This window comes from Mirounga leonina, unplaced genomic scaffold (genome assembly GCF_011800145.1).
Source record: "Mirounga leonina isolate KUSES-001 unplaced genomic scaffold, KU_Mleo_1.0 Mir_179, whole genome shotgun sequence".
In the NCBI taxonomy this organism is placed as follows: domain Eukaryota; kingdom Metazoa; phylum Chordata; class Mammalia; order Carnivora; family Phocidae; genus Mirounga; species Mirounga leonina.
In genome coordinates, this window is record NW_023270466.1 from 6672867 (window position 1) to 6691702 (window position 18836).

The 18836-nt window shown below is 35.7% G+C and overlaps 1 protein-coding gene, 1 long non-coding RNA gene and 1 other non-coding gene across 4 annotated transcripts in view; 2 read left to right on the top strand and 1 right to left on the bottom strand.

Moving 5' to 3' along the window:
• The window catches only part of LOC118023341, a 134479-nt gene that overhangs the window by 79920 nt on the left and 35723 nt on the right, over positions 1-18836 (bottom strand). The gene's annotated exons all lie outside the window — the stretch shown is intronic.
• ERCC6L2 (ERCC excision repair 6 like 2) overlaps positions 1-18836 on the top strand; it is a 129085-nt gene that overhangs the window by 79888 nt on the left and 30361 nt on the right. Inside the window, exons 14-17 of one of the 2 annotated variants that reach the window (XM_035024456.1) lie at positions 6414-6566; positions 11041-11121; positions 12440-13604; positions 17163-17317. In XM_035024456.1, the coding sequence (XP_034880347.1) occupies positions 6414-6566; positions 11041-11121; positions 12440-13604; positions 17163-17317 (1554 nt within the window). The remainder of the gene's footprint in view (positions 1-6413; positions 6567-11040; positions 11122-12439; positions 13605-17162; positions 17318-18836) is intronic. The other variant, XM_035024457.1, reaches the window with a different exon arrangement.
• On the top strand, positions 10813-10914 carry LOC118023381. The gene has a single exon (XR_004682788.1). It is a non-coding gene; the product is annotated as a U6 spliceosomal RNA (small nuclear RNA).

The following is an 18836-nucleotide window of genomic DNA, read 5'->3' on the forward strand; positions in this document are numbered from 1 at the left end:
GAAAAGAATAAAATAGAGCTTTAAAAATGTATAATAGTATTTTCAAATGATGAGTGGGGCTGGGGGGGCGGCGGGGGGGGCTGTTGCCTGCATGACTCAGTGAAGTGTCTGACTCTTGATTTTGGCTCAGGTCGTGATCTCATTTGTCATGGCATCAATCAAGCCCCATGACCGGCTCTGCACTCAGTGGGGAATCTTGCTTGGGGACTGTCTCCCTCTGCCCCTCCACTCTCTCTCTCTCTCTCAAATAAATAGATCTTTTTTTTTTTTTTATAGATTTTATTTATTTAACAGAGAGATAAACAGGCTTCCCGCCGAGCAGGGAGCCTGATGTGGGGCTCGATCCCAGGACCCTGGGATCATGACCTGAGCCGAAGGCAGACGCTTAACGACTGAGCCACCCAGGTGCCCCAATAAATAGATCTTTAAAACACAACAACAAAAAAAGGTGAGTGAGGTTGTAGGATCCTAGAAATAAGAACAGGCTACCAGAAAAAGAATCCATTAGCTTCCAGAAAATGAAGAACTCCAGAGATAGCCTGAGTAGAAGAGAGCAATGTTTTCATCTAAAAGAGAGAGCTAAACAATTATTCTAGATTACAGAGCAAAAAGACAAAGAATATATGTAAGAAAAGTTAGGGGAAATGAATTCTAGATGTAGAAGTTCTAATACCAGTCTTATAGTTGAAGAGGGGAATAGAAGGAAGGGACGGAAAGAAACTCTAAATAAAGGACGAAGAATATAAAAAGTAGAAAACAAGAGTCCAAGAATTATATAGGCCCATGTAATTATGAGTGCTAAACAGGATGAATGAAAATAGATCCACACTTACACCATCTTTTTATTATTATAAAACACCAAGGATAAAGTGAAAAGTCCTCTAAATTTCCAGAGATGAACCTTCTGGAGAGAAAAAAAAATATTACCTATAATAGTACTAAGATTAGATAAACATCTGACTTCTTATTAGTGATTCTGGATGCTTAGGAGCAATGATTTCAAATGAGGGAAAATGATGCCTTATATTGTCAAGGAAAGTGAATTTTTAATTCAAACCTTTCTCATAAAACAAGACTTTAACCTAGATGACTTCTGCAGTGAATTCTATCAAACGATATTCTTTTTGAAAACAAAGGAGGAGAGAACACTTGTAACTTATTTTAGAAAGATAGAAAAATGTTGATACCAAAATTTGGCAAAGATATTACAAGAACAGAAAATTACAGACCAATATCTCTTATGAACATGAATGTAAAAATCTTTAACAAAGTCTCTGTTAGAACTTGAATTGTGTGCCCCCTCCAAAGAAAAGGTATGTTAAAGCCCTTCCCCTATGTGTAACTTTGAAGGGGATCTTATTTGGAAGTAGGGTCTTTGCAGATGTAATCAAGTTAAAATAAGGTCATACTGGATTAGGGTGGACCCTAATCCAATGACCGATATCCTTATAAGAGGGACATTCAGATACAAACTGACACTGAGGGAGAATGACCTTGATGAAGGAGGCAGAGATTGGAGTAATGCAGTTTCAAACCAAGAATGCCAAGGATTGGCAGGAACCAAGGGTCTTCACTTGGAACCTTCAGAGAGAGTGTGGTCCTGCCAACATCTTGATTTCAGACTTTAGCGTCCAGAACTGTGAGAGAATCAATTTCTGTTGTCTTAAACCATCCAGGTTGTGGCATTTTGTTAAAGCAGTCTTAGGGAACTAATACAGCCTCAAAGGCAAATATTGTAAATTTAACTACATTTTTATGTGAAACTTCTGTATGACAAAGGACCTACAAGCCAAATTTAAAAAGTATCTAGGACATCATTAGTTTTTGATGTAGTGTTCAACATTCATTAGTTGCATGTAACACCCAGTGCTCATCACTACACGTGCCCTCCTTAATAATATATGCTGGCTAATTGAACATAATAATAAAAAATTAAAATAATTTTTAGAAACAAGAAATCAGAAAATACCAGGTACACATTATTAAAGATGGAGCTAAGAAATAGACTAAAACACATGAATATGAACCAAGAAACGCTCCCCTATATGCCCTTTTTAATGTCCAGATAATCAATATAAAGAGTTTTTTTGGGAGGGCGCCTGGGTGGCACAGTGGGTTAAGTGTCTGACTCTTGGTTTCAGCTCAGGTTGTGATCTCAGGGTCATAGGATCAAGCCCTGCATCGGGCTCCACAGTCAGTGCAGAGTCTCTCTCTCTCTCTCTCTTCCTCTCTCAAATAAATAAATCTTTAAAATAAAAATAAAAAGTGTCTAGGAGGAAAATGTCCATGTATATGGTAAATAAAGGATTAGCATCTATAGTGCATAAAGAACTTCCACAAACCAATAAAAAGACTATGATTAGGCATTTTATTGAAGGAAAAATACAAATGGTTAATGGATATATGAAAGGATGCCTAACCACAGTTGTAATCTAGAAATATAAAATAAAACAATACTATGGGGGAGACGAACCATGAGAGACTATGGACTCTGAGAAACAGAGTTCTAGAGGGGAGGGGGGTGGGGGGATGGGTTAGCCCAGTGATGGGTATTAAAGAGGGCATGTACTGAATGGAGCACTGGGTGTTATACACAAACAATGAATCGTGGAACACTACATCAAAAACTAATGATGTAATGTATGGTGATTAACATAACATAAAAAAAAACAATACTGTGTTATGCACATTCTGCAAAAACTTTTTTGTGTGTGGGTTTTTGTTTTGGGGAGTGGTTTTAGGGATATAGAGAGATTGGTACTATTCATTGTTGGCGGGAGTATTTGTAAAGAGGTACTCATACTATTTTTGAGAATATAACTTGGTCCATTTATTTTATAGGCTAAGTTAACATTTTAAAACATATAGCACCTTCTCCTTATCTGTCTGACAAAAATACTCTCATATACACACAGTGAAGGATAACAAGGATTTATATTCAGCATTATTAGTATTTGTTTAAAAAAATGAAAAAAAGAAATAGCCTAAATGTCTTGTAGTAGCAGAATGATAACATAAATTCTGATACACGCAACAGAAAAAAAAAATTATAGACCAGATGTACTGATCTGGCAAGACCTCTAAGACATTTTTAAGTGGGACCGAAAAACCTGACTCACAGAAGAAGTATATCAATTATGTTGATGCATAAAGTTATTTCTGTGTGTATATATAAATAGCTCTAACTGCATTGAAAAAGATCTAGAAGGATATACCTAAACATTACAATCTTACTAAGACTTATAAAGGATGATCTGTATTATTCAAGGGGGACTATCACTTTGATATTTTGTTTGCATTTGTTGTGATAATGCATTCAGACATTTTATACTTTTAAAAAATAAAACACCTACAAAGAAACTGTACTCCTTCATGTTTGGAGCATTTCATATAATCTAAATTCACTTTAATTTCTGAATGCCAAATTTTAGATTATATGAAATGCTCCAAATATATATGAAAGGTGAATAGATATATGTAATTTAGTAATACATTTGTATTTGCAGAAGAATTGTAAGAATAGCCCAAAGAACACCCAATTAACTTCACCCAAATTCCCCACTTGTTAACATTTTATCACATTTGCTTCTCTCTTTCCCTCAGCCATGATCTTTATTTTTCTGAACCATTTGAGAGAAAGTTGCAGATACATCACTTCTAAGTTCTCTAGTGTCTATTTCCCCCAAAGAAGGACACTCTCCTATTTATATGTACATATCAGAATAGTTGACTGCATATAAATACTCAGTTTTGTGTGTTGTCCTGCACTTGGCTTTTTCCCTCTGCTCTCCTCTCCAGAATGCAGTTATCCCAATCAAGAAACTAACATGGATTACCTTGTAATCCACAAAACTCAATTCAGATTTCACCAACTCCCTGGCAATTTCTTGTCTCCTTTTTCTTTTCTGGTTCAGGATCGAAACCAGGATCGTGGTTATAGAGAATTTCTTTTCATGTCTCTTTAGTTTTCTTTAACCTAGAGTAGTTAGTTACCCAAGCTTTCCCTGTCTTTCATGACCTTCACAGTGTTAAAGAGTAAGGCCTTTCCTTGTGTTAGCTCGCCTTTAAAGTAGGTCCATTTGATGTTCCTCATGTCCAGATTCAAGCCAAGAACCCCTGGCACAAATAGTTCAGAAACAATTCTGTGCTCTTCTCCTTGCATTGGTCAGAAGGCGCCTGGTGGTGACCTTTATTTCCATTCAGTTTCATGCCTGTCAGCTTTCATCATTGCAGTCACCATTTTTTCCCTTTATAATTGATAAATATTTTCTGGGGACATCCTCTGAGACTATGCCAATATCCTGTTCCTTGTTAAACCTGTACCCATCAGCCTTAGCACTCATTGCTAATTCCCACCTGAATCAGCTACCACTATGATGATTGTCAGATGGTGACTTTCTAATTTCCATTATTCCTTCTTCTTTGTTGCTCTTCTACCATAAAAAAGAGTCCCCTTGTTTTCTATATATTTATTTAATCTATATGGACTCATGGGATCCTGTATTAGTAATAGGTTACAGTCTCTTGAATTTCACTGTATATTTTGATATTAAAACTGCCTCACTTTGGTCCAGTGAGACAAGGTGGATTTTGTGTCATTTTGTCAAGCCTCCATCATTCTTTTTACATGTCCTTACTCTGGTAGGCTGAATGATGTTCCCCCAAAGATGTCCACATCCTAATTCCACAAACCCATCTGGATTCTCTGGGTGAGCCAAAGTAATCACTGAAGGGAACAGTTGGGCAGGAAGTTCAGAGAAAGGAGAGAAGGAGGAAAGCAGAAGCAGAGGGTCAGAATGATATGAAGATGCCACGCTACTGGTCTTGAGGATGGAAGAAGGTGTCATGGCTCCTTAGCATGGCGAACATTGCTTGTTTTCTTTCTACCTCATGTACACTTTGTGCATTGTTATGAAGAAATCCAAACGTTTTGTAGCCTTGAATGGGTTTTTCTTAAGCCAGAACCTGAGCTACATTTTCCAATTACTGGTTTTTTCCTCCTCACCCTCTTTAATTCTAACATTATTTTCTTATAGCAGCCTATAGATGGATGTATCTGACCTTCACTTTTACTGGAGCCACTATGGAAAACTTATTTTACGTACAAAATAATGTGCCTTTTATAAATTTTGTGGTAAAACTTTGGTAGGGAACTTACAAAGATGCAGATTAATGCTTACAAATTACTTTGGTGATTATATTTAGTTTAAGGGAGAGTCAGTAGCAAAGGGTAAAATCATCAATTGGACCATCAGGTACATCAGTTGCTATGGTGATTCACTTTTCCCAGACTATAGCCTGTTTCTAGAATATTGATACCAACTGATCAACTTGGATACTGATCCAAAGCTTCCTCAAACTAAGTTCCCAAGGGTCTTGTTTTAAAAGGGACATCCTGGAGATGAGAAATTTTTACAAGTATTAATTTTGGATTTAACCAAATCCAGGTATAAATCCTAGAAATGACACTTCCTAGCTGGGCAGTCTATGAGAAGACACTTAATTTCTCTAAACTTAAGTCTTTATTTCTAAAAAGAGAGATAATAATGTCTTATAGGTAGGTATTAAATGAGAGTATGTACAAATATTACACAGGTAGTAAGTATTCAATAAATAGCAGCTATTATTAATAAGAATTATTTTAGTTGCCTAGAGTAATGTATTACAGTACAAATCAACTTAAATCACAATATGGTATCACTTCTTACTAATCCTTACATCAACAATACACTGAAGTTATTTTCCACTCTGTGCAGTCTGTGTTTCTTCCAAGAAATTTTAAAGTGTATATGGGGTTAATGATTATATTTACATTGCATTTAGTAAAATACCTCACAAATAAAGAAGTACACTATTGTTGTTACTAAAGTGGTATATGTCCTTCAAGGTTCCTTCTATATTCAAGTGTTTCAAAGATGCAGTGTTTCTAAACAGTGATTGGTTTTTGCTGCTGGTTGACAATGTAACGATGGACGCAGTTAGTTTGACAGCAACATAATTATCATGTAGTTACTTAGGTTATAATTTAACTTGGGTGAAATAGGGATATTTTTGTCAGTTTTAGTAGTTCCTGTTGTAATGAGTCTAGAAAGGAGAAAACTGTATTCAAATGTACCCTTTTATCATTAAACGTTTTACATCAAATGAATATTGCATAGTGATGGGATCTTGACTCAGTTGGTAGAAAACAGATAAAATAGGAAATGTAAGATCTCTTCTTCAATAAGACTGGCCCGATTACTATTATTTCACCATAATGGCAACATCTGCCAGGGAAATTAAAATAAAATTTCCTCCCTAAGGAGATTCTGCCTGCTCCAGCTAAAGCTGTGTATATACAGGGAATGCCAGGAAATTCTGACATATTGTTGGAGCAAACACTTCAAAAGTATCTTGTGTTTTTTCTGTTTTAGCAACTTCACTGTGTGGTGGTTGGAAGTGAAAATGCCAAGCGATATTTTGAAGCGGTTCAAGGATCAAAAGAGCATCGAGGAGAGCTTTTTGGGGTCTATAATCTCTTCAAACTAAGGTCCCAAGGGTCTTGTCTTACGAGGGACATCCTCGAGGTGTGAAATTGTTCCCTGAACTTTTCAATGATATTTTAAATACCGTTTTCTCCCTCAGGAAACTTGAAATATAATTGCTGCTACCTTTTCAAGACATTTGGGGTTTTCTTAGTGAAAATGCCTTGTGTTTAGAATTTTGACTTTTAGAAAAATAGGAAGTGAATTATTTTACCTCTAAACTAAGATTTCCCCATGTGTAGTTGTAAATAATGTATACAAACAAATACAGATACATATAGTAGATAGTATGACCTCCAAGACCATATTCAGACTGGCAAAGAGAAATATATTATTTTGAGAACAGCTGCTAAAGTCAGGAACTAAAAAAAAAGAGAGAGAGATTTTCCTAAATAAACAAAAATATAAAATGTGTTTTGATTAAAAGTTACCAAATACTCCCTGAGATGCACTCTCATGTCTCATGGAGATTTTTGTTTTCTGTTCCCAATAAAAATTCCACACCAATATTTCAAACTCTCTCAGTTGTGTTCATCCTCAGCATACAGATGTTTCTTATTCTTCAAACAGAAATTTCTATCCTTTTTTAAAAATCGCTTAAATTCTTTGATATGTCAGGATACTAAGGGTATTAGCCTGTTTTCTAGTTGATACCAATGTGAGTATCATAAAATCCTGGAATATCATCTTTTTCAATCCCTTCATCTTATAGATGAGGAAAATGAGTCTCAGAAAACTCAAAGATTTTTTCCCTTAACTTCCAGGACTTTGTAGTAAAACCTTCATGTACTTCATTGATTTAGTCAGTTTCATAAAAATGGGTCAAGAACAATTGGTCCCTGTCCTTAAAGAACTTAGACCATCTTGATGAGAGGTGAAAGAGAACACTTACATTATGAACATGTAATATCATGTTAAGCAAGATGGCTAAGAGGGAGGCATGTACTGTGTATATCCTGGGAATATTGCAACTATTGTACAGTGTCTGATGTATACTGCTAAATTTTTGTTTTATAGTAACTATTTGAATTGAGTGGCCCATTTGAAGTCCCCCTGTCTTGGGGCGCCTGTCTGGGTTAGTCGGAAGAGCATGCGACTCTTGATCTCAAGGTTGTGGATTTAAGCCCCATGTTAGGTGTAGAGATTACTTTAAAATAAATTTAAAAAAATAAAGTCCCCGTCTTTTTCTTGAATATACCATCTCTTTCATGGACTTGTTCTTTCCCATTCCTTTTGTATAATCAGTAACCTTGTTAGTATTCCAGGCCCCCCTCAGATCCTACTTCCTTCTCAGAGTAATACCCAACATACCAACCTATATTGGTGCTTCTCATTTAAAAATATTGTCTATAACGTATGTTAGCATTATATGACTTATCCTTTTTTCTCTCATTTATCAAATATTTGAGTTCTTTGTTTTATCAGAATAGCAGCCTATTCCTTAAGCAAATGTTAGGTAAGACATTCAGTAGGACAAGTTATTAAATGAAAAGTTCTCTTGTTTTCTGGTTGTCCTAAGTATATCTTGTTTCTCCTCCAGGATTGTTTATTAATGACAGGACTCTCTTGGTCTTATATTTTGTTTGTGGTAAAATATGCTTAACTTCTTACTAGGCACATCATCAGCACCCCAATATTAAATTAAATTTTGAATTAAAATTGCTCATTTGTTATCAGCCAGAATTTAAAATTACTCAAGCCGGGTGCTTACAGGCTAGAATAAATATCTCTTCCCCTAAAAAACAAAGAATAATAATAATAATAAAAATTATTCAGGCATGGTTAGATTCATGCTGCTTTTGGCCAAACAATGTTTTTAAAAAAGGTTGCTGGAGTGGAGGGGGGTGGGAGGGATGGGGTGGCTGGGTGATGGACATTGGGGAGGGTATGGACTATGATGAGTGCTGTGAATTGTGTAAGACTGATGAATCACAGACCTGTACCCCTAAAACAAATAATACATTATATGTTAATAAAAAAAATAAAAAATATATTATTATTCCAAGCCCTATATAATTGAAGCATATATCAAAAAACAAAAGAATTATTTCACTTCCTGCAATACATTTTTAATTTTTAAAGGTTGTAGAAAATCTCTTTTAAAATGTTTTAAAATGTAGAAATTTTCATTTATAGAACACTTTTAATCTGATGATTTCCAGGCAATTTAGTTCTACTTTGCACTGACTTTATCTATATCATGATCTCCCTTTAGAGAGAGAGATTTAGGGCTAATTTCACAAACATCTATTGAGTATATGCTAAATGTCAGGTACTACCCATCATAGAGCTAGGCATACAGAAATGAATAAAATAAACAAAAAGTCCTACCTACAAAAATTTTACATTCTATTTTGGGGAAACAAATAATAAACAAAAAAATGATACATATAGTCTTATGACAATAGGCTCTGAGAATAAAAATAGAGCAGGTAGAAGATGAATGACTTCTGGAGATCTAATGCCCAGCATCATGCTTATAGTCAATAATATGTATTATATACTTCAAAGTCGCTAACGGAGTGGATCTTAAATGGTCTCACCACAAAAAAGAAGTGATTATTCTGTGGCATGATAGAGATGTTAGCTAAAGCTATGGTGGTAATCATATTGCAATAGATAAATGTGTCAAAACATGTTGCACACCTTAAGTGTACACAGTGTTATATGTAAGTTATATCCTAATAAAAAAATTAGAGCAGGGAAGGGAAATAGGAAGACTGTCAAGGAAAGAGCATTGCAGTTTTAGATGGAATAGCCAAGGAAGTGCTCACTAGGAGGTTGCAATTGATTCTTTGAAGAGATGAAGGAGGAAGATGTGTTTTACACAGAGGAATAAATGCAAAAGCCCTGCAGGAGGAGCATGCCCAGCAGAATTTCCAAATGGCAGGAAAGCCAGAGTGGCCAGAGGGGAGTGAGCAAGAAAGCAAGAGATGGGGCCAGAGAGATGACAGGAAGCCAGATCATGTGGGCACTTTGACTTCGACTTGGAGTGAGACAAAAAGCAAGTAGAGGGTTCTGAACAGAAGAAAAACATAGTCTGACCTCTATAATCTAGATTAAATATTAAGAATTAGAATATAGAAGTACAAAAGCAGAAGCAAAACACCAGGTAGGTGGATACTGCAATAATCTAGCCAAGAGATGATGGTGGTTTGGACCAGAGCAATAGTGGTAGATGGCGTGAGAAGTGGCTGGATTCTGTATATATTACCCAGGTGGTGCTGACAGGATTTGCTGATGGATTAGATACAGGGTATGAGAACAAAAAGAGGAGTTAAGGATGACTCCAAGGTGTTTGGCCTGAGAAACAGAAGACTGGAGTTGCCATTTACCTATCACAAAGGGGTTCCAACAGGATTGAAGATTTCTGGTGCTGCCTGTTCCATCTGTTGTAGCCATCTGGCTTTAGAAAGGATAAATATAGTACTGGGATGGAGACCCCCCCCCCCTGCAATAATAGCCTCTAACCATCGGAAGAAAAGATCTCAAAGAACTATTTCTCATTCTCTACAGTTCTGGAGGGGAGATTTTTACTTGTTACCATGGATACCAGGTGGCTGGAACCATGCCATTGGTAGATATGTGTATTTGTAAGTTGGGCATTTGTAACTCTGATGAGGATAATAGTATTTCCCCTTGTTCAGTCAACAAAGTCTTTAAAAGAAAAATAAATTGACTTCCTTTTGAAGGAGAATTTAATGGTCTAGAATCTAGGCCATTAAGTACTTTTGCTGAATGGTATACCAAAAGCTTTAAAAACATAAATACTTTCCCAAAAGATGTAACAAACCTGTTACACTATTAGGTATTTTTTTAGTTTCATATTAGATAGACCTTTTCATTTGATGTTTATTACACCAAAGGAATCAATAAACATATTTTAGTGAATATGAACAATAAATACGCCTGCAATATAGGCTAGAATATCAAGTTACCAATATTCAGCATTATCTGTAGTGTTTGAGATGTTAATCATATGTCCTTACTATAACTATTATGTAGACATAGTTGCTATGGATATTGTTATTGGGTAAATATGTAACATTTTTTTCATTCTCTCTCCCCTACTAGAACTATTAGTGGAGTTGGCTGAAAAGTACTATTTTCTATCTGAAAAAGACACTTTAAGACAAGAAATAAGAGTACTTTTGGGGCCCAGGACACTTCTGCTGTACCTCTCTACTACCTAAGAATTATGAACATTTTAAAATGTTATGTAAACTGTATATGAGTTTATAGTAATTAACAAAATTGAAAAATAGCGTTAAGAAAGCTAAAGCAGTTCTTGCTTTGGCAGCACATACACTAAAACCGGATCAACACAGAGAAGTTAGCATGGCCTCTGCGCAAGGATGCCATGCAAAGTCACGAAGCGGTCCATATTTTTTTAAAAAAGAGCTAAAGCAAGCTGCTCTCCGTTTGCCTTTCTTAACTCCAAATTTTAGCATGCCATTGCTATTGTTTATCTGGTTGTTTCTACCCCATATTTTATAGTTATTTGCATTCTTTATAGAGAGAAGGCAAAGTGGAAGCCGGGATCATGACGTCCACAACATGGTTGAAAGAGGAACCTCCCGTACACAAACAAGAAACGGTAAGCAATTTTTGAATCTGTAGCCTAGGACTCCTAGAAAACATGTATTGGGACAATTTTATGTTATTTTTCCTTTCTCTTCATTTTTCAGGGTGTAAAGAAAAAGGTCTTTAAAAAAAAAGTCAAGGACACAAAGTCAGACAGAAATTTAACTGTCAGTTAAATTAACAGTTTAGGCTAATTTCACATTTCATATCATAAGAACAAAGTCAAGAACAATCACCCATCATTTACATCCAAACCGGAATTTTAACTATACCAAACTATAAATCCAAAATTAAATACACTGTATAGGTGAACAATCCAACCTAACTAAACAGTTTTTCACCAACCAAAAAATTAAATGGAAAAATAGTAATCAGTGTCTGTTTAAGATTATTAAATCCAAACATCAAAATTATTCTCTGACTCAAACATATTTTGAGTCCTTGATCTTGTGATCTTTTTGGTATTATGTCATCTCACATACTACAAAATCTATATTGTCATCGTAAGGCCTCTTTAATAAAGAATCTACATGTGGAAGGTTCTTTGTTATTGTTGTTGTTGGTTTTTTCTTGCTTTTGGGGATTTAACTATACATTTATACTAGCTTGATGATTTGGAACATGGGGTGAATATTTTTCTAACTTTATAGAAATACATGAGTAGCAAATGTTGGCAAAAGTATTACTGGATTTTTAAAAAAAAAAAGTATTACTGGATAATACTTTCCCCAAATCTTTTACTAATAAAGCCTCGGTTTTAAGAAACTGAAGGATATATTTAGCTCTGATTGATGCAAAAAATAATAAATACTGGATTTAAATTTGTAGCAAATTTTGCTTCAGAATATCTAAAATATTTTCTTTATTTCTGATGGTCAAGATTCTATCAGATCTTATTTTTAATCTATTAGAACTGTTTTCCAGTTGTGAATTCTTTACTTTGTTAATGCCTACAAATTTGTTTTTTTCTTAAAGTGTGATTGGAACTATGTGCTGGACTACAGTAAGCAGGCTGTGTACTTTTCACTTCCGAGACCAGAATCAGTCCCTACATCTTAGAAGCTGACTCCTCTGCTCTTTGTTTTCCTTATAGATAATTTCATTACGTGGTAGTCTGTTCAAACTTTTATTTATTTTGGAAAGTTATTCAACTTGAAAAAAGAATGTACCAGACTGTAATATTAAATCCTTTGCATTTGTTTATAAAATGTATTTTTCGAAAATGCCAAGTGATATATTAGTTACCTGCCCAAATTTAATACGCTTCCAGTGTGATAGATTTGATATTATCTTGACATTTTCTAATGTTTCTGTGACTGCTTCTTATATAGTCTAAAGAGCCTGACTGTCAAGAACATAGAGGTCTAGAACAACCTGCGGAGTTGCCAACAAAAGAAGCATGTGATCCCTGCAGTGATTTTAGTGATGATGAATCAGTGGGAAACTCAAGAATAAAGACTGCTAAAAACAAAGCCTCTGACTCAAGTAAAGCTTCATGTTCTGCTGGACAGCTTACCTTACTCCATTGTGGTTTCTCTAAATTGTTTGAAACAAACTATAAAGCAGTTGAGGATAGTGATGGAAATATTGCCTCTGATGATCAAAGTTCTGATGAACAGCCCATGTGTCTTTCAACAGAAGCCAAAGATGTTGGTTTTCAGAAAAGTCATGACTCTCTTGGTACTTCAAAACGCCAGAAATTAGCTAACATCCTAAATCCAAATGAAAAATGTATTTTTGATAAAAGTGAGAAAATTTTCAAACAAAATATTTCTTCTGAGTCTGATGATGAGAAAAATTTTAAAAATACAGGTGACCACCATTGCGTTTTACAGAATGTCACAGAATCAGAAGATAGTGATGTCATCTTTCCCACACAGTATACAACTCAGATATGCCCTAAGAATGGTATAAAGTTTAAGCCACTCGTGGATGGATCTCAAAATTCTGAAAGAGAAAATCCTGTAAAAATAAGAAATAATGGTGATGATAGAAAGACTGATGTCAAAGGAAATAGACAAATTGCAAAACAATTAAATCCTGAGAACATGACGCTGAAATCTATTATGAAAAGAAAAGGCAGTAATGATATTAGTGATGAGTCTGATGACATTGAAATTTCCTCTGAGTCAAGAGTAAGAAAGCGAAGAGCTACTAGTTCTTTGAGGTTCAAGAGAAGAAAGGAAAGTAAAAAGGAGCTTTTCACTTTTCCTAAAACAATGAAGAAAACAAATCAACCGTATGCAGCAGATGGAGATTGTAACTCGCAAGCCATTGATGATTTTTCATCCTCAGATGACGATTTAACTGTCCGCCACATCAGTTTCTCTAAACAGAGTCATACACCAAAAACTATAAAAGCTAGAATCAGTTTCTCTTCAAAATTGCCTAACCATAAGGAAAATGGCACTTTTATGCCAAGAAAATCAATGAAATTTTCAAATGAGAAAGTTGTCAATCAAGAGCAGCTGTATGAGTCAATGGATAAATTTTTAGGTAACTATAGATATATTTTGAAAACTTTGTTACATATTTGTTTTGTGCATTCAAATAGCTCTGTAAGAGATTCTTAAATCAGTTTGTAAAATAGTTCTATAATCAAGATGCTACACTGAGGCACAAATGAGGAAGTGGGTGGGTGGCAGGATAAAGGGAAGACCACCTAGGTCAACATAGAGAACTTTGTCATCCACCCCAAGGGCCCCCTCCATGTGCCCCATCTGAATCACAGCCCTTTCGCCAGACTTCATTTAGTCTTGATGGGTAGGTGACTATAAGTTTAATGCTCCTCTTCAGTCCTTATGTCAGCATCTCACCAGACAGTTTGGTTGTCAGAAGCTTATTTTCTAGTAGATCCCTCAGGAAGTGCTCATGAGAATAATATTCCCTGAGATTCCTGTTGGTAATAGTTTGTGCCCTTTATACTTAAAAGTCATTTTTTGCCAGACATAAAATCATTGACTCACACTTTCTTCAGTATTTTAAATATGAGGCTTCCTTTTCTTTTGGCATGGAGTGTTGTATCACATGTTCTTTTTCTTCCCCCTTGATGCCTAAAGAATTTCTTTTCTTTTCATTATTGTCCAGTAAATTTACTAGACTGTGTTTGAATGTTTGTCTTAGTTCGAGTTGCTGTAACAAACTACCACAGACTGCGTGGCTTAAACCTTTAGTTCTCATAGTTCTGGAGACTGGAAGTCCAAGATCAGGATGCCAACATGGTCAGGTTCTTGGTTCGGGCCCTCATCCTGGCCCACAGAAGACTGCTGTCTTGCTGTGTCCTCCCATGGTGGACACAAAAATCATCTCTCTTGTTGTCTCTTTTTTTAAAGCCACTAGTCCCATTCATTAAAGCTCCACCTTCATGACCTAATTATCTCCCAAAGGCCCAACCTTCAAACACCATCACGCTAGGGATTGGGGCTTCAACATACGAATTTTGGAGGGACACAAACATTCAGTCCATAGCAGTGTTGGTTATTCTGGGTCAGTATTGTCATAATATAGTTTCAACTCGGTTTTTATTTCAGGAAAGCTTTCTTGTACTAGTATTTTTAGTTACGTTTTCTATTCCTTTGCTGTGGCTTTCTTCTTCAGAGACTCCTCTATTATTCAAATACTCAATTTTCTTTGCCTGTCTTCAGTATTTGTCACATTGTCTGAAATCCTTTATCTTTTTCATTTGTTTTTGCTTTTTAAAAATATCCTTCCATTTTTCTTAAAGCATTAGTTATTGTTTGTTCCCTCAGTCTGCAGGTGTTCCTGCAGTCTAGTCTTCATTTCTAAATTTGTTTTTAATTTCTAAATCTTCCTGAGTCCTGTCCACCCTTTTCTGAGTTATTCTAATTCTGACTTATGTTGTTGGTTCCTGTATCTTACTATTTTCTTAATGTCTTTTACCTGGTTTTGAAGTCAGTTACAATTTTAATCTGCTTTGTGAGCATATGTTTATGGCATATTTTCATTCTGCTGCTTATTCTTTTTTCTCATAATAATTTTTATGAGATTTGACCGTCTTGCTCATTTTTATAGAAATTATTTTCCCTGAATTTTTTAAGTGAGGCAGAGTTTAGGAAATTTTTTCTAATTTCACAAAGATCCATATCTGTTTTTTTGTACAGTGCTCAAAACTGTGGTGGGATTTCTTGCCTCTATCCGTACCCACTGCTTTGCTTTAGACCATCTCTTTCCCTCATTCCTAATCTTCCTATCCTGTTCTTTTTGACTCCCTCCCAGCAGTTTCTTCATTGTGTGGCCCTGACCTGGGAGCCCTGGTGGGTCAGTTTGGAGAGTTCCTAAGATCTAGTTTGCTTCATTCTCTCAGGCCTTCTTATCGTAAGCCCCCTGCACTCACTCAGCATTGGAGAACGGAAAACCTTCCCCGATCCCCGTTCCTTCCCAACTCATCTCCAGGTGGCCCACTGTGCTCTCCAGGGCACACCTGTTGGCTATTCTAGGCCCTCTGTTCTCAGATCCATCAGATGCCACCCTGTTGCTTCCTTCACCCACACCCTGATGCTGTGCACAGTGTAGCTGTTGGTGGATTGTCCCCATCTGTTTGTATTTTAGGGTTCATGGGGGAGTGTCTTGTTATCTTAATTTGTTGTATGTGTTGTCCATGGCCTTTTGTTTCACTCAGTTATTGCTGGCTGTTTTACGTAGGGATTCAGAGATTGAAAAATTGCTTACCCTGCTACCACCATCTGCTGAGAATTTGCTTAGTGATTTTAAGAGTTAGCATTGCTTTTAAAAGTGTCTGACTCATTCCCAAAAAAAACTATGTGAAAGAAGCTGATATATAAGCAAGGATAGTTTGATATAGGAACTATAATCATTGTGTTTGACTTATTTACATATCAAGCTTTCTTTTGTGGTTATTCACAAGTTCATTATGATATATATTTTGATACCCTTGTAACTAAGTACTGGACTATCCTTTGGTTTGTGTGCTATAATTAGATTTAGGTTTGAGGAATCGTTGCATAAACTGTTCTTTAAAAGATTAGCTGAGCTTTGTGTTTGTTTTTTACTGTGTAAAAGATGTCCGTAGTGTGGAACTAATGCTATTTTGAATAGTACATAAAACGTGTCATCAAAATTAAGAAAAATCTGAGTAAATTTTCTACCAGAAGAATACTTGATCCTTCTAGAGGTTTAAAACTGTTGCCGTACATGCTACCTGGTATTTTGAGATTTAAGGAGAATATTATCTTAGTTGTTCTTTTTGTTATTTAACATCTTGTTTTCTCACAATTGTCAATTTTGGTTGAGAGAGGTTCAGGACTGAAACAGCACAAGGGTTGAAGGTCATAATTAAGGTTCATTGCCAGAGATGTTTGAGGGAGCTTTTACAGACCTCAGTTCTAGCCTTCTCTTTTATGACCACAATTTAAAAGTAAATTATAGGTACCTAGAAGCAAAGCAATAAAAAATGTAACCATTTTTTTAGACTTCTTTCAGATAAAAGCTGTAAGTTAATTTTTTTCATTTCCTAAAAAGCTCCCAATCTTGACATTCTCTGGGCATATGTACAAAAAAGACAAAATACAAACAGTAAAACTGAACAAAGCCAACCAAATGAAACTCCCTGGTCATAAACCCCATGCTCCCACTCCATTGCTGTAATTAAGTACATGTTTAAAGGAACAGATAGATGAGGCCAGCACTCTATTTAAATTAGTAAACCATTTTTTTTAATCAATAGAAACAACAAATCCATGGAGATAACCCTTCACTGTGACTTTTTTCTTAGCCGAAACCTTCATTTCAGGTTTAAATCTAAAAATTGTTATCTAATCTCAGAAGTTCTCATATTGATGAGAAGGGAAAGTCATTTCCAAGTTAACCTAGACCAGTATATTTGAACTCTTTTCAATTTTTATAAAAAATAGAATATTGTGATGTTAACATACAAACTCAATGTTTTTCTTGAGGATTAAGAATAGAACAAGCATAACTTCTCTTTTAGTATATTACTGATAATTTTTAAAGTGTACATGGAACCATATTGCTTCACAACGAGACATCACTTAATAAACACCAATTGCCTCCCAGATGGTGTTCAGGAAGTGGCTTATATTCACTCCAACCAGACTGTGATTGGATCCAGCAAAGCTGAAAATCACATGAGCCGATGGGCAGCACGGGATGTGTTTGAATTGAAGCAGTTTTCCCAGCTTCCCGCCAATGTAGCTGTTTGCACTTCTAAGGTAAGAGAACGTAGGGTCCTGACATCTTTAGTATTTAGAAGTTACTCAATAGGATCTTCTCTAAATACTCCCTCCGAAGTGGCTACTAAGACTTGTGTATAAGCAATAAACAAACAAGTGTAAAAATCAGAACGCCACTTGGAGCACTGTTTTGCTAAAATGTTTTATATTAAAAGGCACATCTATATTTAAATGCCTAATAATGTTGAGTTGCTTAGCAGTTTCCCTTAATAAAAGTTTGCTAAAAAATGAGAAATCTGAGGGAATCATGCAGTTAAATCAGAATCAAAACCACTTCCGCTCATATAGAAAAGGGAAGTGTATGATTAGATTTCCTTCAGAATTTTTCATCTAACATGAAGGCACACATGAAAACTAACTTCATATAGAATCTATATATATATATATTTTTTTTTTTTGAAAGAGAGTGCACACGGGGACGAGTGTGGGTGGGGGACTGAGAGGCAGAGGGAGAGGGAGAGAGACAATCTTAAGCAGTCTCCATGCCCAGCATGGAGCCCCAATGTGGGGCTCTATCTCATGACCCTGAGATCATGACCTGAGCCAAAATCAACAGTCAGACGCTTAACCGACTGAGCCATCGAGGTGCCCCTAGAATTTATATTTTTAGCAAAAGGATTCATATAATGTTAAAAGTAATAAATACATCCTATGTGCTTTTCTTGTTTAAAATTGCTGTTATATAAAAATAAGGCTTTATGTAAATGTGGTATCTTATTTACACATAGTCACTTTCATCAAATGTTTTTAAAAATGTTTTCTTCTCTTTGGCTTATTATTCTTTATTCCTAAGAGCTGAGTGTCTGAGGAGAAGTTTTTCTACCACTTGATGTGTAGGAGTTAAAAACGGGTACTGTATACAACAATGATACTTTGTTTCTAGTTGGTACTACTTTTAAGAATGAAGGGGGGAAAATGCCTCTGAACTGTCAAGCTGTCTTTATTTATTTGTACCTCCTCTGGCTCCACAGAGGATCTGGATTGTCCTAACAATAAAATCAGAATACAGAATGAAATTCAGAGACAAGGAAAATATAAATTAAACTAGAAGTTCAGGACTAAGAGAAAGTTAAATGCAGATATATAGGATATAATGTTCTTACCCAGATATTTTCTTAAATGACAAGTTTGATTGAGTTTCCTGGTAGACAAAACAAAGGAAGTAAACTATTTATTTAGTGTTTTCTCAACTACTGCATTTGGAAATGTGTGTGGGCACTTTGGGTGGTCACAGTGACTGAGTACCCGAGTGGCATTAATGTCTGAAGGCCAGGGAGACTAAATGGCTGTTGTGGGGGAGGGAGGGCCATCCCACATGCCAAGAATTGTTCTGCTCAAAATGCCATAACACCCTGCTGAGAAGCACTGAGCTAAATTGTTGTCCTTAAGGAAAAGAAAAAGGAAAAAAAAAATGCTAGCTCTTCGAAGGAGGAAAAAGGCTCTTCCTAGCACTTAATTTGAGGGAAATTTGTCCCCTGGGATTTTAAATGGTGACTAC